Source organism: Camarhynchus parvulus, chromosome 3 (genome assembly GCF_901933205.1).
Source record: "Camarhynchus parvulus chromosome 3, STF_HiC, whole genome shotgun sequence".
NCBI lineage: Eukaryota > Metazoa > Chordata > Aves > Passeriformes > Thraupidae > Camarhynchus > Camarhynchus parvulus.
Window position 1 is genome coordinate 112833040 of NC_044573.1, and position 20026 is coordinate 112853065.

Consider the following 20026-nt stretch of genomic DNA (forward strand, 5'->3'; position numbering starts at 1 on the left):
CAGAGGTGTCCTGGGGGCGTCACGGGGGCGTCACGGAGTATCCCGGGGGTGTCCTGGGGGGTTCCAGGGGATGTCCCGGGGATGTCCCAGGGGTTCCGAGGGTGCCCCGGGGGTTCCAGGGGATGTCCCAAAGGGTTCCCAGGGATGTCCCGGGGGTGTCCCGGGGGTGTCATAGGGATGTCACGGGGGTCCCAAGGGGCTGTCCAGGGGATGTCACAGGTGATCCAGGGGGTGTCAAGGGGGTCCCGAAGGGGGTCTTGGGGATGTCTCGGGGATGTCACGGGGGTGTCCCTGGGATGTCCCGGGGATGTCACGGGGGGTCCAGGGGTCACCGGGGGTCTCCGCGCGCGCTCCGTCACCACGGCAACAGCGCGTGCAGGTTGCGGGGGGCGGGGCCCCGCGCCCTGGCCCCGCCCCCTCCGGCTGTCAGTCAGGCCTGGCTCAGCCCACCCTGCTGGGGGCTCGGCCCCGCCCCCCGGCACCAGGGCGGGCGGCGATTGGTGCAGGCGCGGCGAGGCCCCGCCTCCGCGGCGCAGGTTGGGGTGAGAGGCGATCGCGGCCGGAGCGGCACCGGGAGCGGCACCGGAGCGGGAGGTACCGGCGGGGCCGGGCGGGGCTCAGCGGGGCCGGATCCGACCGAACCGGATCGGACCGGGCCGCGTTGGACTGGACTGGGCTGGGCTGGGCTGGGCTGGGTTGGGTTGGGCTGGGCTGGGCTGGGTTGGGTTGGGCTGAGCCGGGCTGGGCTGAGCCGAGCCGGGCCGCGCCGGACCGTGCTTGGCTTTTGCTTTCCCGCTCCTGCGGACCAGGCTCGTTATCGCGACGGGTTGGACAATCGCGACAGGTGCGTGTGTCTCGACAGGCGCGAGTGAATGGACAGGCGAGGATGGAGGGGAGCGCCCCGCCATCCCCGCCCGGGGCGCTTCGCGGGCTATCGCCGCGCAGAAAAGCTGTGTGCGGCCGCCGCCCACCCATGGCGACACACCTGTCGCGACAGGCGTTGGTGTCGGGACAGCGCGAGGGGTTCGCCTCGGCGGGGTGTAATGCCGGAGACGGCTGCTGCTCCTCGATCGGGCCCGGCTCCCTCTCGGCGCCCTGTCGCGATCGGCGGCGGAGCAGCAGGTGCGCGGGGCGCGGCGGAGCGGGGACCCCGGGGCCGCGGGGGCCCAGGGGCGGCGGGGGTCCCGCCGGGCCCGGCTCATTGTTCCGCCGGGTCTCCCGGCCGGCCCCGCCCCGGCTCCGAGCATCCTTTGTGCTGGGCGGCCCCGGGCTTTGTCTGCGGAGCCGCCCCGGGCCGGCGAGACCGGGACCCCCCGCGCCTCCGGACCCCGCACGGGGACCCCCCGCCCGCCCCGCATCGCGCTCCGGGGTCCCACGGCAGCGGCACCGCCCCCGAGCCTCGCCCGGGCCCGGCCCAGCCCAGCGCCCCGCGCCGGGGCCGGCTCTCGGGGAACCCCCGGCCCGGCCCCCCGAGCGGCCGCAGCCCGGTTTCGGTGGCCGCCGCTCCGGCCTCCTGCCGCAGTGCCCCGGGGGTCAGCGCCGGGCGGTGACGGGGCCCCGGGAGCGGCGATGGGACCCCCCCGTGTCCCCGCAGCCGGCACCGGGACCCTCCGCAGCGCCCCGCGCCCGCTCGGGCGTGGCCGCGCAGTGCCCGTTCCGTGCCCGTTCCGTGCCCGGGCCAGGCCAAGGTGCCCGCGGGGACGAGGAGCGGCCGCAGCAGCATCCCGGCTTGGCGGCGGCGGCTCTGACGGAGCATCCTCCTCCTCCCGCCATCCCCGCTCCTTCCCGGGGCGGTGGCTCGGTGACACCGCAGCTCCTCCCGGCCGGGGCCACCCGGGACAGCGACACCGGCCCGGCCACGTTCTGAACGGAGCCGGGCAGGGCCGGGGGCCGTGCGGGGCGACCCCCCCGCCGGGGCAGCTCTCCAGAGCGATGCCCACCCAGCCGCCGCCTCTGGCCAGCCACGAGCAGCGGTCGCGGTCGGTGCCAGCGGAGCGGCGGTCACCGAGGCCCGCCTGACAAAGGGGAGCCCCCGGCGGCGCGGTGGGCGCAGGGTGCGGTCGGGCACGGTGGGTGCCGGGGTCTCGGCGGCGCAGACAAAAGCGGGGGGCGGCGAGGGCCCCCCGGCTCGGCGCGCCGCACAATGCGACAGCCCCGGCACAAAGGCCGGGCCCGGCGGCCGCCCCGACCCAACAGGTGCCCCCGGCAGCCCCGCCGGGCCCGGGGTCCCTTTGTCCTGCCGGGGTCACAGCTGTCCAGGCGGCAGCCGGCGGGGCTTTGTGCGCCGGCAGCGGGGCCGGGCTGGCCCGGGCCGGGGCTGCGGCGCGGGCTGGGCGGGGGTCCCGGCTGCCCCCGGTGCTGACGCTGCGGTTCTGCCCTGCTCGGAGCCCGCTGGCTGGCGGAAGGCTCCGGCCACGGCCGGCCGATGCTGGCTGTGCCGCCGCCGCAGCGCCGGCTGGAACGTGGGACACGGCCCCGGGGCCACCAGGGCCGGTGCCGTGCTGGCACTGTGGGACAGGGGGACAGAGCCCCTGGTGATGCTCAGTGTGAGCCTGGGGGGCACTGGTGTGAGCGGGGGGGACTGACTGGGAGCACTGGGTGTGACCTGGGGGCATTGGGGGTGAAATGGGAGCACTGGCGTGCCAGGCAGGCCACTGTGGGCATCCAGCGCTGGGCACGGCCCTGGCGGCCTGGGGACATCAGGGCAGTGCCAGGGGTGGCTGGGACAGGGTGGCAGAGGTGCCTGGAGCGGTGGCACGAGGGCAGCGGGGTGGCAGCAGTGTGGGTGGCTCCACACTGGCCGCGGGCAGCACATGCAGCTGCCAGCTCCTCTCTGTGCACCGTGGCCAGCCCACGCTCGTGCCCCGGCCGTGCCCTGTCCCCTTGGCAGCCCCACAGTCGCCGTGCCATGCCCACGCCCCTCCTGCCCTCCCCGTGCCGGGGGTGTCACGGTGCCCGGTGCTGCGGCACCGCTGGCAGTCACTCTCTGTGCTCCAGATCCGTCAGCGCAGCTCTGCTTTCATCTCGGGCTGCCGCGTGCTGCCTCCTCCATCCCCCTCTGCACCGTGCCACCCTCCCTGTGCCACCCTCCCTGTGCCACCCCTCCCTGTGCCACCCCTCCCTGTGCCACCCCTCCCTGCACCCCTCGTGCACCCCCAGCCCTGCCCTGGGCTCCCAGGGGCTCGCAGGGCCATTGTGCCCCGCGGCGCCACCCTGGGCACAGCTCGTCCCCTCTGCTCTCACCCCACCCCGGCTGATCGCTGGCCCTGTGTCGTGTCCCTGGTGGCGGTGTGGGGACTCAGAGTGGGGTGACCCCTTGTTGCTGTCACCCCCCTCGTCCCCCCCAGTGCAGCTCTGGTGTCCCAGGTGTCCCCTGGCACAGCCCCGGGTGGGGCAGCAGCTTCCCCGTGTGCCTGAGGCAGAGCTGGGGGCAGCTGTGGGCGCTGGAGCGGTGCCCAGCGTGCCACAGTGGCCTGGCGCGGCGCACGGGGTCAGTGCCACCCCGCCCTGGTCCCCCGGGGGGCTCCTGAGCGGTGTCACAGCCGTGCATGCCGGGGACACAGCCGTGCATGCCGGTGTCACAGCCGTGCATGCCGGGGACATTCCCGAGGGGCGCTGCCCGCCCGACCCGGCAGCTGCTGCCGCTGCTCTGTGCGGGGTGAGGGCACCGGGACGAGGCACCGGCTGGCACCGGGCTCGCCCAGGGGCAGGGGCCGGCCCACGGAGGGCTGCTGGTCCCTCCCAGTGCGGCGCTGGTCCCTGGGAACCCCGGCTGTCCCCACCCTGCAGCTGCGGCAGCCCGGGAGTGCCCAGCTGCCAGCCCGGCCCCACGGCCACCGGGGCTCCTGCCAGCCTCAGGAGCCATCTGCTGCCCAGCAGTGCTGCACAGCCCTGGCACGGCTCGGGGCGGTCCCTTCAGAGCCTGTCCCGGTCCCAGCACCCTCCTGAGGGGCTGTGGCAGCACCAGGCGCCCCTGGCACCAGGGCCCTGCCCCGAGCGGCAGCAGCAGCAGCAGCAGCAGCCTGTGCCCCTGGCTCAGTTCTGGCTCCAGCGGGGCTGTGCCAGGGCCTGCCTGGGCACCAGGGGCTGTGCCAGGGCCTGGGTGAGCACCAGGGGCTGTGCCAGGGCCTGCCTGGGCAGCAGGGGCCATTCCCACAGCACTGCCCAGTGCCAGCACTGTGCCAGCCGTGCCAGAGTGCCCCACGCTGCCCGTGTGGGTGCCTGGGGCTCTGCCTGCTGCCGGGGTCCCTGCTGCTCCCTGCAGTGGGCACAGAGGGCCAGGGGTCTCTCCGTGGGTCTCTGCAGTGAGGTCTCTGCTCTGGGGGCTCTGTCCCAGCCCACCTGATGCCCCCCGGGTGGGCACAGCTGGCACGTGCTGTCCCTGCTCTGGCGGGTCGATGGTGTTTGACCTTCACCAAAGGATTTATTGAATTTATTGATGGTGTCTGGGGGTGCCCCTCGCTGCCGGGGGCTCAGGCTGTGCTCAGGCAGTGCTGGGGTCTCTGGCAGAGCTGGCACCTCATGGGGCAGTGGGCAGAGCCCCCAGCGAGGGATGCCAGCCCTGGTGCTGTCCATGCCAGTCCCGGGCACTCACAGGGACATGGTGGGCAGCCTGCCCTGGGTGTGGGGACACCCAGCAGTGTCCCAATGGCACAGGTGGCACTGGCAGTGCAGGGGGGGAAGGGCTGGGCTCTGGCAGCCCTGCCCAGGTGCTGCAGGGGGTGGCACTGGCGGGGTGCAGGGGGTGGCACTGACACTTGCAGGGGGTGGCACTGGTGGGGTGCAGGTGGCACTGACAGGATGCAGGGGATGGCACTGGCAGGGGTGCAGGAGGTGGCACTGGTGGGGTGCAGGGGGTGGCACTGGCAGGGTGACAGGGGGTGGCACTGACAGGGTGCAGGGGATGGCACTGACAGGGTGCAGGGGATGGCACTGGCGGGGTGACAGGGGGTGGCACTGACAGGGTGGCACTGGCGGGGTGCAGGTGGCACTGGCAGGGGTGCAGGGGGTGGCACTGGCGGGGTGCAGGGGGTGGCACTGGCAGGGCCACAGGGGGTGGCACTGGCGGGGTGCAGCCCGCAGTCCCTGGAGCGGGGCCCTGGCAGGGGGGCAGCCCCAGCCCCTCCTCTGCGCACATTTCCCGGGATAATCCATCCCCACGCCATGCGGGACGCGCAGCCGCGGGCTCAGCCCTGCCCGCCCCGGGGGCACCCCGGGCACGGTGGGCAGCGCGGTGCCCCCATTCTGGGGGGGGCACCCCGGGCACGGTGGGCAGCGCGGCGCCCCCATCCCGGGGCGTGCCGTGCTCACCGCGCTGCCCCCGTGCCCCGCAGCACCATGATGGCCAACGCGGCCACCATGCGGATCCTCATCAAGGGCGGCAAGGTGGTCAACGACGACTGCACGCTGGAGGCCGACGTGTACATCGAGAACGGCATCATCCAGCAGGTGGGCCGCGAGCTCATGATCCCCGGCGGCGCCAAGGTCATCGACGCCACCGGCAAGCTCGTCATCCCAGGCGGCATCGACACCAGCACGCACTTCCACCAGACCTTCATGAACGCCACCTGCGTCGATGACTTCTACCACGGCACCAAGGTAGCCCCGAGCCCTGCCCTGCCCTGCCCTGCCCCGCGGGGGCTGCTCCGCAGGGCCATGGTGGCACTGTGTCCCCGTGTCCCCATCCACCACGTCCCCTCCTCCCATGCTGCGCCGAGGCACCCTGTGCCAGCTCGGCCACCGCCCCGTGCCGGTGTCACCGTGCACTGAGTGTCGCTGCCTGGGCCAGCCCAGGATTGTCCCCGCAGCTTGTCCCACTGTCCCCAGTGCCCACACAGAGCGGCCATTGTGCCAGGCCAGCACTGGCCGTGCCTGTCCCCAGGCTGTCCCTGGGCTGTGCCCAGGCTGTGCCCGGTGTCCCTGGGCAGGGGGCTCAGCGCTGTGCTGATAGCAAGGACCCCGTGCAATGCCACGGGTGCCAATGCCAGCCCCGCTCCGTGTCACTGTCACCCGCCTCGTGGCAGCCCCAGGCCGGCAGCTCCCGAGAGCGCCGATGGGCAAAGGAGCTTTGGGGATTAGCGGGGCAGGGTGAGCCGGGGACAGCGGCGGTGCCACCGCGCCTGCCCTGCCGCCCACGCTGCCGGGGAACGGGGGGGCTCCCCGCAGCCGCAGGGCACCCGGGGCTCTGTGCTGGGGCTCCCGGGGCACCCCCGACCCACCCTGGGCTCCCTGAGCACCCCAAACCCACCCGGGCCCCCACACCCGGGGCTCTGTGCTGGGGTCCCTGAGCACCCCAAGCCCACCGGGGGGCTCCTGCGCTTCCTGAGCACCCCAAACCCACCCGGGGCTCCCTGGGCACCCCAAACCCACCCGGGGCTCCGTGCCTGGGGTCCCTGGGCACCCCAAACCCACCCGGGGCTCCGTGCCGGGGCTCCCTGAGCACCCCAAACCCACCCGGGGCTCCCTGGGCACCCCAAACCCACCCGGGGCTCCGTGCCGGGGCTCCCTGAGCACCCCAAACCCACCCGGGGCTCCCTGGGCACCCCAAACCCACCCGGGGCTCCGTGCCGGGGCTCCCTGAGCACCCCAAACCCACCCGGGGCTCCCTGGGCACCCCAAACGCAGTGCTCGGGCTGGGGGGGGCAGTGGGTGCTCCGGCATGGCAGGATGGGGCTCTCCAGATGTGCCGTGCCCCCAGATGTGCTGCTGCACAGGGGCAGCCATTGGCGGGGCCGGGGGGATGCGGGGGTCCCTCCCTGCGCCCAGGACCCCCCCAGGGCTGCGGGCAGGGCAGGGCCGGTGCCGGGCAATGAGCACTGAGCCCCCCGCGGTGCCCGTGCCCCCCGTGCAGGCTGCGCTGGTGGGGGGCACGACCATGATCATCGGGCACGTCCTGCCCGACAAGGAGACGTCGCTGCTGGACGCCTACGAGAAGTGCCGCAGCCTGGCCGACCCCAAGGTGTGCTGCGACTACGCCCTGCACATGGGCATCACCTGGTGGGCGCCCAAGGTGAGTGGGGCACGGCTTCGGGAGCAGCTGCCGGGGCTAATTCCCAGCCCCGCTGATCCCATTAGCCGCCCGGGGGCTGGGCTGAGCCCCCAGGATGCCTTTTGAGCTGCCCTGAGCCGGGCTCAGCGGGACAGGGGCTCAGGGTGCCCCGGGACAAGGGGTCCCTGCGGGGCCGAGCCCCTCGCTGGGGCAGGGAAGGCGCTGCTGCTGCTGCCCTATGGAGGGGAGCGGGGTGCCCAGCCTGGGGGATCCCCCGCGCACAGCAGGACCCCCGCGGGGTGGCAGGCAGGGCGGGTGAGCAGCCCCCGTCCCACGCACGCTCAGCCCCTGCAATCCCCTCAAAGCTGCCGCAGGGGGATCAGCCCCGGCTGTGCTGCAGGGAGACCCCGGCCCTGACCCCCCCAGCAGGGCAGGGGCACCCCCCGGGGGCAGGAAAATCCCTTCTGCCCCCCCCAGCGTCTGTCGCTCCCCGTGTCACCCCCAAATCCCCATGCCGTGTCCCCAGGGGGCGGCGGGGGCCCCTCAGGGGTGAGGCCCCGCCCTGAGCCCGCTCCCCGGCAGGTGAAGGCAGAGATGGAGACGCTGGTGCGGGAGAAGGGCGTGAACTCCTTCCAGATGTTCATGGCCTACAAGGAGCTGTACATGCTGCGGGACAGCGAGCTGTACCAGGTGCTGCGCGCCTGCCGCGACATCGGCGCCATCGCCCGCGTGCACGCCGAGAACGGCGAGCTGGTGGCCGAGGTGAGGGGGGCACGGGGGCGGCGGGCACCCGGCTGGGCAGCAGGGCCTCCGCCCTGACCCCTGCTCCGCCCTGACCCCCCAAATCCCCAGGGAGCCAAGGAAGCGCTGGACCTGGGCATTACGGGGCCGGAGGGCATCGAGATCAGCCGGCCTGAGGAGGTAGGTGGTGGTGGCACCGTGATGGCACCGTGATGGCACCGTGATGGCACCGTGCCACCGGGGTGGGGCTGGCAGGGCCAGGACATCCTGCGGCTGCCACCGCCCGTCCCCGTGGTGCCACCCGTGCGTGTCACTGTGTCACGCCGGCTCTCTCTGCAGCTGGAGGCCGAGGCCACGCACCGTGTCATCACCATCGCCAACCGGGTGAGTGTCCCGAGCGTGGGGGGCTGCACCGGCCCCGCGGGGGTCCCCGTGCCCCCAGGGGGCTGGGCACCACGGGGACAGTGCCACTGACCCCCTCTCTGCAGACCCACTGCCCCGTGTACCTGGTGAACGTGTCCAGCATGTCCGCGGGGGACGTCATCGCCGCTGCCAAGATGCAGGGTAGGGGACACGGGGGGGACACAGGGGGGACATGGGAGGGGGGACACAGGGGGGGGGGGACACAGGGGGACACGGGGGGACACAGGGGGGACACAGGGGGGACACGGGGGGGACACAGGGGGACACGGGGGGGGACACGGGAGGGGACATGGGGGGACACAGGGACACCTCTCTCCCCAGCACAGCCGTGGGCAAGGGGCACCCCTGGGGGGACAGGAAAGCCACGGGCACGGCTCACACCTGGGCTGGGGGGAGATGGGTGTGGATTGTGGGGCTGCGGGCGGGCAGAGACACACGGACACGGGCACGGACAGACACACGGACATGGGCATGGACAGACACACGGGCATGGGCACGGACACGGGCACAGACAGACACATGGGCATGGACAGACACAATGGACATGGGCACGGACAGACACACGGACATGGACAGACACACAGACAGACACACGGACATGGGCATGGACAGGCACACGGACATGGGCACGGACAGACACATGGGCATGGGCATGGACACGGGCACAAACAGACATACGGACATGGACAGACACACAGACACACGGACATGGGCACGGACAGACACATGGGCATGGGCATGGACATGGGCACAGGACAGACACACAGGCATGGACAGACACATGGACAGACACACAGACACACGGGCATGGACATGGGCACAGACAGACACATGGGCATGGGCATGGACAGACAGACAGGCATGGACAGACACATGGACAGACACACAGGCAGACATGGGCACAGACAGACACATGGAGAGATATGGGCACGGACAGACACATGGACATGGGCACGGGCACGGGCAGACACACGGACAGATATGGTCACAGACAGACACACGGACATGGGCGCAGACAGACACACGGACACAGACTGACACATGGACAGATATGGGCACAGACAGACAGACACACGGGCAGAGACAGACACATGGACACGGGCACAGACACACGGGCACGACAGACACACGGGCACGGACAGACACACGGGCAGGGACAGACACATGGGAACTCGGGTCTCCCTGTGGGGCCGTGCCCTAGCACAGGTGAGCACACCTGGGCCCCCAGCTCTGCTCCTGCACTGGAGACACAGAGGGGACACACATGTGAGCACACATGTGACACACACAGGACACGCACAGTACACACACCTGATCACACACAGGGGACACACACAGGACACACACCTGAGCACACACAGGTCACACACAGATCACACACAGATCACACACAGGACACACACACTGAGCACACACAGGTCACACACAGATCACACACAGGTGTCACACACAGGTCACACACAGGTCACACACATGGGACACGACACACACAGGACACACATCTGAACACACACGGTCACACACAGGGACACACACAGGTCACACACAAGCACACACAGGTCACACACAGGTCACACACGTGATCACACACAGGGGACACACACCTGAGCACACACAGGTCACACACAGGTCACACACAGGACACACACAGGTCACACACAGGTCCTGCCCCGCAGGAGCACACGCTCTGTGCCCCCACAGATCCCCGCACAGCCGTGTCACACACAGGTCTTCCCCCAGGGATGGTTGCACACAGAGACACACCCCGGAGAGCACACCACCGGTCGTACTACCACCAGGACTGGTTCCACGCCGCACACCGGGGCACACCGGTCACACACAAGTCACACACAGGGACACCAGTCCCTGCCTACCCATGAGCCTGCACGCCACGTAGGCCTCACCACGGGTGTGCGCACACCGCCCCCGGGGACCCCACCCGGTCGCACACAGGTTCACCCACAGGTCACCCCATCCCTGCCCCGGGCACCCCATTACTGCCCCCAGGGCTCCCCATCCCCCGCCGGTAGCGGGGGCCCCTGCCCCGGGCACCCCCCTGGCACTGCCCCCGTGGCACCCCATCCCCGCCCGGAAGCGTGCCCCCCCCGGCCCCCGGGTGGCACGCACCCGACCCCAGGACCGGATCCCCCCGCCCGCTGTGCCGACGCTGCCCCTGGCACCCCATCCCCCCCCTCTGCCTACCCCATCCCTGCCCCGGGCACCCCATCCCTGCCCCGGAGTGCCCCTCCCTGCCCCGGGCACCCCATCCCTGCCCCGGGTACCCCATCCCTGCCCCGGGTGTGCCAACCTGCCCCGGGTACCCCATCCCTGCCCCGGGCACCCCATCCCTGCCCTGAGTGCCCCTCCCTGCCCCTGGCACCCCATCCCTGCCCCGGGGTACCCCATCCCTGCCCCGGGCACCCCATCCCTGCCCCGGTGTGCCGACCTGCCCCGGGCACCCCATCCCTGCCCCGGGTGTGCCGACCTGCCCCGGGTACCCCATCCCTGCCCCGGGGCACCCCATCCCTGCCCCTGGCACCCCATCCCTGCCCTGGGCACCCCATTACTGCCCCAGGGCACCCCATTACTGCCCCAGGGCACCCCATCCCTGCCCCGGGTGTGCCACCCTGCCCCTGGGACACCCCATCCCTGGCACCCCATTACTGCCCCAGGGCACCCCATCCCTGCCCCGGGTGCCCCATCCCTGCCCCTGGCACCCCATCCCTGCCCCGGCACCCCATTACTGCCCCAGGGCACCCCATCCCTGCCCCGAGTGCCCCTCCCTGCCCCTGGCACCCCATCCCTGCCCCTGGCACCCCATTACTGCCCCAGGGCACCCCATCCCTGCCCCGGGCACCCCATTACTGCCCCAGGGCACCCCATCCCTGCCCCGAAGTGCCCCTCCCTGCCCCTGGCACCCCATTACTGCCCCAGGGCACCCCATCCCTGCCCCAGGCACCTCTCCCTTTCCCTGGGCACCCTGTTCTCTGGGCACCCCATGGTGTGGGTGCCTCATTCCCCGGAGTGCCCCATTCCCTGGACATCTTGCTCCCTGTGTGCCCTATTCTCCAGGCACCCCATGGTGTGGGTACCCCATTCCCAAGTCCTGGGCTCCCTGGGCACCCCATGGCAGGGGTACCCCATTCCCCAGGCACCCCATGGCAAGGGTGCCCCATTCCCTGGACACTGAGCTCCCTGGGCACCCCATGGCAGGGGTACTCCATTCCCCAGGCACCCCATGGCAGGGGTGCCCCATTCCCCGAGTCCCAGGCTCCCTGGGCACCCCAAGCAGCCCCGGCAGCGCCACCCCCCAGCCTGCTGTGCCCCCACAGTGACACGTTGAACATCGTGGCCTCGGACCACCGGCCCTTCAGCACCAAGCAGAAGGCCATGGGCAAGGAGGACTTCACCAAGATCCCCCACGGCGTCAGCGGGGTGCAGGACCGCATGAACATCATCTGGGAGCGTGGCGTGGTAGGGCACTGCTGCCCGGGCACGGGGCTGGGGCTCCCTGCTGGATGGGACATCCCACCAGGGGCTGTGCCCCCCTGGCACCAGGGCAAGGAGCTGCCCAGAGCTGCCCTGGGCACGGGGCTGGGGGCTCACGGGGGCCCTGCTGGATGGGACATCCCACCAGGGGCTGTGCCCCGCTGGCACCAGGGCAGTGGGCAAGGAGCTGCCCAGTGGGGCCTGGCGAGGATCCCAACCCCGCAGCACACCTGGGATTTTTGGGGGGTGGGGGGTGACAGGGAGGGCCACAGCCCACACATGCTGTCCCCACTGCGGTGTCAGGTGGGGGGCAAGATGGACGAGAACCGCTTCGTGGCCGTGACCAGCTCCAACGCCGCCAAGCTCCACAACCTGTACCCGCGCAAGGGCCGGATCATCCCCGGCGCCGACGCCGACGTCGTGGTCTGGGACCCCGAGGCCACCAAGTAGGTGCAGCCTGTCACACGTCCCGGCTAGAAGGTGACAGTGGGGGGTGACAGTCCCCCCCGGGGGCTCCGCAGGATCCCAGCTACCGGGAGGCGCAAAGCGGAACAAACGGACAGCAGCAGCAGCACGGGCCTGGGGGGCGCTGGGTTCCTTCATTTGATGTTACACTCCCGAGTCTCGGGTCCCAGGCCATGAGCTGGGGGCAAACAACAGCTTATAAAGGGGGGAGGTCTCAAGGGAGGATGCGATGTCCAGCTAATCAGGAGAACTGGGGGTGGAACACAAGGGCGAGGGATACAAGGGAGGAGAAGTGCTTGGGACAGGAGGGGTTAACAGCTGGGTGTGGGAGGAAGGGGTTTGAAGCTTGGCAGAAGGGTAGCTAAGTAGCACAGCCATAAACCACCGACACCTGGCTCAACTGAATAACAAAGCCAAGTCTGTGTCCCCCCAAAAGCAGGGGGAAAAGCCCAAATAACTACCGAACAACAAATCAAACAATAACCTGTAAAACAAAACCACACTGCAACAGTGCTGGGGCGGCTGGGAACGGCTCCCGTGCCCCCTGCGCAGGCGGTGACAGCCCCGTCCCTGTGTCCCTGTGCCCAGGACGGTGTCTGCCAGCACGCAGGTGCAGGGCGGGGACATCAACCTGTACGAGAACATGCGGTGCCACGGCGTGCCCCTGGTCACCATCAGCCGCGGGCGCGTGGTCTACGAGAACGGCGTCTTCATGTGCGCCGAGGGCACGGGCAAGTTCTGCCCGCTGCGCTCCTTCCCCGACGTGGCCTACAAGAAACTGGTGCAGCGCGAGAAGGTACGGGCGGGGCAGCGCTGCCGGGCCGGCGGGACGGGGCGGGACGGGGCGGGACGGGGCTGTGCCAGAGCGGTGTGAGAGCGGTGCCAGGGCTGTGCCAGGGCTGTGCCAGAGCGGTGCTGTGGCTGTGCCAGGGCTGTGCCAGAGCGGTGCCAGGGCTGTGCTGTGGCTGTGCCAGGGCTGTGCTGTGGCTGTGCCAGGGCTGTGCCAGGGCTGTGCCAGAGCAGTGCTGTGCCAGAGCTGTGCCAGGGCTGTGCCAGAGCGGTGCAATGGCTGTGCTGTGGCTGTGCCAGAGTGGTGCCAGGGCTGTGCCAGGGCTGTGCCAGAGCAGTGCCAGAGCTGTGCCAGGGATGTGCCAGGGCGGTGTGAGAATGGTGCCAGAGCTGTGCCAGGGCGGTGCCAGAGCAGTGCCGGGCTGTGCCAGGGTTGTGCCAGGGCTGTGCCAGAGCGGTGCCAGGGCTGTGCCAGAGCAGTGCTGTGGCTGTGCCAGGGCTGTGCCAGAGCGGTGCCAGGGCTGTGCCAGGGTTGTGCCAGGGTTGTGCCAGGGCTGTACCAGAGCAGTACAGAGCAGTGCCAGGGCGGTGCCAGGGCTGTGCCAGGGCTGTGCCAGAGCAGTGCCAGGGTTGTGCCAGGGCTGTGCCAGGGCGGTGCCAGAGCGGTGCCGGCGTGCCAGAGCAGTGCTGTGGCTGTGCCAGAGCAGTGCCGTGGCCATGCCATGGCTGTGCCATATTGGTGCCATCACCGTGCTGGAGCAATGCCTCAGTGAAGGACAGGGCCGCGCCGTGCTGGCTGCTGGAGGGGACCAGGGGCAGTGCCAGAGCAGGCTCTGTGCCAGGCCGGTGCCACGCCATGCCCGGAGCACAGAGCAGGGTCCCTGCGGGTCAGCGTGTGGCGCAGGACCCTCCCCTGGTCCTTGCCCGCACGGTGGCACTGCCGAGGACACTTGGGACACTTGTCCCCACCCGTGTGTGGCCCATGGCCGTTCCAAGGTGCGTGTTGGCCACCAGGGCTCGCCGTGCCCCCGCCCAGGCTGTGCCCTTTGCTGGCTGTCCCGGGGCAGCCCCACAGCTCACGGTGTCCCCCGACACAGCGGGACAGGGACACGTCCCTGGGGCTGCCCGCGGTGACACCCGGGAGCTCTGGCACCCCCTGTGCCCGCACTGTGCCTGCGGGGGACAGGCTGGCATAGCGAGGGAAGGGGCAGCTCACAGGAAGGCTTGGCCAGCACTGGGGCGCTTCTCGGGAGCTCTGGGTGGCTGAGGGGGCACAGGGCATTGCATGGGCATGGCTTTGCTTGGCTTGATTTGGCTCGGCTTGGCTTGGCTCGGTTCGGCTCGGCTCGGCTCGGCTTCGGCTCCACCAGGGGCACGGGGCGAGGGGCTGCTCTGCCAGGGCCACCCACCTCCCCCTGCCCCTGCTCCTGCTCCTGCTTTGCACCGGGAGCCCCCCCAGCCCCCCCAGTCCCTCTCCGAGCGCCCCCTCCCCAGCCCCAGCATGGCCCGGCCCGAGCTCCCCGCCCCGCCCCGCCCGGCCGATCCGCACCCCGCTGCAGGGCCCCGGTACCCGGCACCCCGAACCCCGGTACCCCGGTACCCCACTCCCCGGTACCCGGTACCCCACACCCCGGTACCCCGGCACCCCGAACCCCGGTACCCGGCACCCCGGCCCGGCCCCGGCTGACGCTCCCCGGTACCCCGCTCTCTCCCGGCTCCTCCCCCCCGGCACTTTGAACTCACGCTGTGGACCCGGCACCCGTACCTGGGGGACGTGGCCGTGGTCGTGCATGCCGGCAAAAGACACCCCGGGACGCCGCTGCCCCGTACCCCCACCCGGCCCGGCCACCGCGGCACGCCCGAACCCCGGGACCTGCACCCCACCCCCGGTACCCTGTACCCGGCACCGCACACCCGGGCCCCGGGCTGCCCCACACCCCGGACCCCGCTCCCGCCGGGCGTTGTCACCCCGGAACCCTCATCGCCCCGCCCGCCGCCTCCTGACGCTCCCCTCCCCCCCCTCCGCCTCCCGGGTCTCCCCATTGCCCCCGGCACCTCCCGGGGTCCCCTTTGCACCCATCACCTCCTGGGGACGTGGCCGCATCTGCCACGCCGGCAAAAGAGACGTGCCCCGCTGGCCCCCGCCACGCCCACCCGGGTGTCCCCGCCCCGCAGCACGTGCATGAGGGACCTGCACATTGCCAGCGCCAGCCTGTGTCCCCATTGCGGCCCGGGCCCCTCCCGGGGTCCCCTTGCCCCCACCACCCCCGGGTGTCGCCCCCGCCGCGCCCATCACCTCCTGAGTGTCCTCATCGCCCCCCGCCACCTCCTGAGTGTCCCCATCGCCCCCCGCACCTCCTGAGTGTCCCCATCGCCCCCCACCACCTCCCGGGTGTCCCCATTGCCCCCCACCACCTCCCGGGTGTCCCCATTGCCCCCCATCACCTCCTGAGTGTCCCCATTGCCCCCGCCACCTCCCGGGTGTCCCCATTGCCCCCCGCCACCTCCCGGGTGTCCCCATTGCCCCCCATCACCTCCTGAGTGTCCCCATTGCCCCCGCCACCTCCTGAGTGTCCCCATTGCCCCCGCCACCTCCCGGGTGTCCCCATTGCCCCCCACCACCTCCCGGGTGTCCCCATTGCCCCCCCATCACCTCCTGGGTGTCCCCATTGCCCCCCGCCACCTCCCGGGTGTCCCCATTGCCCCCCATCACCTCCCGGGTGTCCCCATTGCCCCCCATCACCCCCCGGGTGTCCCCATTGCCCCCGCCACCCCCCGGGTGTCCCCATTGCCCCCCATCACCTCCTGAGTGTCCCCATCGCCCCCCGCCACCCCCCGGGTGTCCCCATCGCCCCCCGCCACCCCCCGCGTGTCCCCATCGCCCCCCGCCACCCCCCGGGTGTCCCCAGTGCCACCGCAGGTGTCCCGCCGTCCCCCCCCAGGGCTGTCCTGTCACCCGCTCCTCCTGCAGGGGGGGGCGCTCCCAGGGTACCCCAACATCCCCAGGCCCCCTCCCCAAACGCAGCCCCCCCCGGGCAGGGCCGTGGCAGAGCAGGGAGGTGCCCCCAGCCCCGCAGCTGCAGCCCCCGGCCCGCGCCCCCCTGCGGGCACCGTCCCTCGTGTTGGGGGGGCCTGGGGGGCGGGCCGGGGGCTGGGCCAGCTGGGGGGTACCGGGGCTGTGCCAGCTTAGGGGGCACCAGGGCTGTGCCAGCTTAGGGAGCACCGGGGGCTGGGCCAGCTTAGGGGGCACCGGGGCTGTGCCAGCTTGGGGGGCACCGGCGGGCCAGCTGCCAGCACGGGGGTGGAGCTACCGGGGCTGTGCCAGCCGGGGGCACCGGGCTGTGCCGCCGGGGTACTACTGACTGTACAGCGGGGCACCGGGGGCTGTGCCAGCCGGGGGCACTAGGGCTGTGCCAGCTTAGAGGGCACCGGGGCTGTGCCAGCTTAGAGGGTACCGGGGCTGTGCCAGCCAGGGGCACCGGGGCTGTGCTAGCTTGGGGGGCACCGGGGGCTGTGCCAGCCGGGGGCACCGGGGCTGTGCCAGCTTAGGGAGCACCGGGGGCTGGGCCAGCTTAGGGGGCACCGGGGCTGTGCCAGCTTGGGGGGCACCGCGGGCTGTGCCAGCCGGGGGGTACTACCGGGACTGTGCCAGCCGGGGGCACCGGGGCTGTGCTAGCTTGGGGGGCACCGGGGGCTCTGCCAGCTTAGGGGGCACCGGGGGCCGCTGCTGCACCGGGCAGCCCCGTCCCCGCGCTGCACCGGGGGCTCGGTGCCGGCCCGTGGCGCTCGGGGCTCCGCTGGCACCGGCGGCTCTGGCCCCCGGGCACGGCGTGGGCACAGGGGGGACCTGAACGTCAGAGCTGGCACAGGGCAGGACCGGGAGGTGCGGTCAGTGCTGGTACGGGGCAGGACTGCGGGAGCTGCGGTCAGGTGCTGGTTGGTGTTGGTCAGTATCGGTCAGTGCTGGTCAGTGCTGGTCAGCGCTGGTCACTACTGGTCAGTGCCAGTCAGTATTGGTCAGTGCTGGTCAGTGCTGGTCACTACTGGTCAGTGCCGGTCACTACTGGTCAGTGCCGGTCAGTATTGGTCAGTATTGGTCAGTGCTGGTCAGCGCTGGTCAGTGCTGGTCACTACTGGTCAGTGCCGGTCACTACTGGTCAGTGCCGGTCAGTATTGGTCAGTATTGGTCAGTCTCACGTCGCAGCACAGCTGTGCTGCCGGGGGTCACACAGCCCCCCCATTCCCGGGGTCACACAGCCCCCCCATTCCCGGGGTCACACAGCCCCCCCAGTCCCGGGGTCCCGGGGCCGTCCCCAGCCCACCCCCGGCGGCCCCTGTCCGACCGTCCGTGTGTCCGGCAGGTTCTCAGATCGATGACCACGTTCCAAAACGAGCCTCGGCCCGGATTCTCGCTCCCCCCGGGGGCCGGTCGAGCGGCATCTGGTAGAGCCGGGGACGTGTCCCCCAAGTGAGCACCGGGCGCCGCCGCCAGCGCCGCCGGGCCCGGCTCCGGTGCGGCGGGGCTGCCCGGCCGCGGGCCCCGCGCTGCCGCTGCCGGCGGGGCCGTGCCGGGGCGGGGCCGTGCGTGCGCGGGGGCCGCCGAGGGCCGGGGGCACCGGCTGCGCCCCCCGGCCCATTTCTGTTTGCACGTTGGATTTGGATCAGTGAATTTTTGACTTGTTTGTGCATCACGTGGAAATACTCTGAAGTGGTTTGTGTCACTAGCGTAGGGGAGACGCAGGGACCCCCCCTTCCTGCCCCGGACCCCGGCCCCGAGCCTGAACCCCGTCCTGACCCCATCAGAACCCCATCGTGATCCCATCAGAACCACATCCTGATCCCACCAGAACCCCATCGTGATCCCATCAGAACCCCATCAGAACCCCATCGTGACCCCATTCCTGCCCCCTCCATCGCCACCTCTCTGTCCCCTGTCCCTGACCCCCATCTCCATCCTGACCCCGCCCCAACCCCAGCCCCCCATTCCCATTTCTTCTCCCCCTCCCTGAACCCCATCTCCATCCCAACCCCCCCACACCATCCCCCACTCCCATCTCTCCATCCCCCCTCCCTGACCCCCACCTGCGCCCCCATTTCTGCCCCCTCAAGACCCCAAAGCCCTGTCCCCGTCCCCATCTCCATCCCGATCCCACCCCCATTGCCATCCCTGACCCCTGCCCTCAGCCCCCCTCCGTGTCCCCCCTCCCTGACCCCCAATTCTGCCCCCCAAAGCTCTGTCCCTGCCCCTCCCCATCCCCACACAGGTCCCCTCCCCACTCACTGCCAGGGGAGCTCCCATGTCCCCCCCCAGGTCACCCCCCTGCCCCCCACGTCCCTGTCCCTGTGGGGGTGTCACAGCCCCTGCGCCCATGTCCCCTGTCCCCCCCGTGTCCCCTGTGCCCCCCTGTCCCTCGGGGGTGTCCCCCCGTGTCCCCTGTCCCCCCCGTGTCCCCTGTCCCCCCCTGTCCCTGTCCCTCGGGGGTGTCCCCCCGTGTCCCCTGTGCCCCCGTAGGTCCCTGTAGGTGTTCGGGGCGGTGGCCCCGGGGGGGTCCCGTGTCCCCGCGGTGCCGCACGGCCGATGTAGGAACCGTTGTGTGCTCATTAAAGACCGTTCACAGCCCCGCCTGCGCCTCTGGGGACACGGGGGGACAGGGACACGGGGGACAGGGACACGGGGGACGGGGGGGACAGGGACACGGGGGACAGGGACACGGGGGGGACAGGGACACGGGGGGGACAGGGACACGGGGGACAGCACGGACACAGCCCCGGCTGCGCCTCTGGGGACACGGGGGGGACAGGGACACGGGGGACAGGGACACGGGGGAGACAGGGACACGGGGGAGACAGGGACACGGGGGGGACAGGGACACGGGGGACAGCACGGACACAGCCCCGCCTGCGCCTCTGGGGACACGGGGGGGACAGGGACACGGGGGGGACAGGGACACGGGGGACAGGGACACGGGGGAGACAGGGACACGGGGGAGACAGGGACACGGGGGGGACAGGGATACGGGGGACAGCACGGACACAGCCCTGGGGGTGAGGGACCCCGCTCTGCGCTGGGGACAGGAAGAGACCGGACAGGAGGACACAGGGGGACACAGGGGGACACAGGGGGGGGGGACAGCCGGACACAGAGGGGATATGGGGGGGACACAGGGACATGGGGGGACACTGGAGGGACACGGGGGGACACGGAGGGGATCATGGGGACACACGCGTGGGGACACAGGGACAGGAGGGGAGACAGACAGACAGACAGAGCCCTGACTTGGGGACACGGGGACACCGAGGGGGTCATGGGGACACCAGGGGGACGCGCGTGGGGCCAGGAGATGGAACACAAGGGGACACGGGACATGCCTGAAGGTTTGGGGACACGTGCGGGCACATGGGGACACGCAGGGGGACACGGTAAGACAAGGGGGGGTCCCAGCGCCGGCCCCGAGTCAGGGGCACAAACGGGGGGTGCAGGGGGTCTGGGGGGGCCGGGGCGTGTGGAGCAGGCTCGGGGGGCTCTGGGCGTGTCACAGGCGTGTCACACGGGTGTCACAGGCGTGTCACAGGCGTGTCACACGGGTGCCACACGGGTGTCACAGGGGTGTCACACGGGTGTCACAGGCGTGTCATAGGCGTGTCACACGGGTGCCACACGGGTGTCACAGGGGTGTCACACGGGTGTCACACGGGTGTCACAGGCGTGTCACACGGGTGTCACAGGCGTGTCACAGGCGTGTCACACGGGTGTCACACAGGTGTCACAGGCGTGTCACAGGCGTGTCACAGGGGTGTCACACGGGTGTCACACGGGTGTCACACGGGTGTCACAGGGGTGTCACAGGCGTGTCACAGGCGTGTCACAGGCGGTGTCACACGGGTGTCACAGGGTGTCACAGGGGTGTCACACGGGTGTCACAGGGGTGTCACAGGGGTGTCACAGGGGTGTCACAGGGGTGTCACAGGCGTGTCACACGGGTGTCACATGGGTGTCACAGGCGTGTCACACGGGTGTCACAGGGGTGTCACAGGGGTGTCACAGGCGTGTCACAGGTGTGTCACACGGGTGTCACAGGCGTGTCACACGGGTGTCACAGGGGTGTCACAGGTGTGTCACACGGGTGTCAC

At 71.2% G+C, this 20026-nt stretch overlaps 1 protein-coding gene across 1 annotated transcript; it reads left to right on the forward strand.

Annotated features, from left to right (window-relative positions):
* The first annotated feature begins 518 nt into the window (after nucleotides 1-518).
* On the forward strand, nucleotides 519-17421 carry DPYSL5 (dihydropyrimidinase like 5). Its single transcript, XM_030944811.1, has 14 exons — nucleotides 519-594; nucleotides 5334-5598; nucleotides 6851-7009; nucleotides 7571-7750; nucleotides 7841-7909; nucleotides 8069-8113; nucleotides 8218-8293; nucleotides 9854-9984; nucleotides 11453-11626; nucleotides 11945-12087; nucleotides 12695-12906; nucleotides 14629-14791; nucleotides 16789-16793; nucleotides 17257-17421. The coding sequence occupies exons 2-14, from the start codon at nucleotides 5338-5340 to the stop codon at nucleotides 17340-17342; spliced, it is 1704 nt and encodes a 567-aa protein (XP_030800671.1). The 5' UTR covers nucleotides 519-594; nucleotides 5334-5337; the 3' UTR covers nucleotides 17343-17421.
* Nucleotides 17422-20026: the final 2605 nt, after the last annotated feature.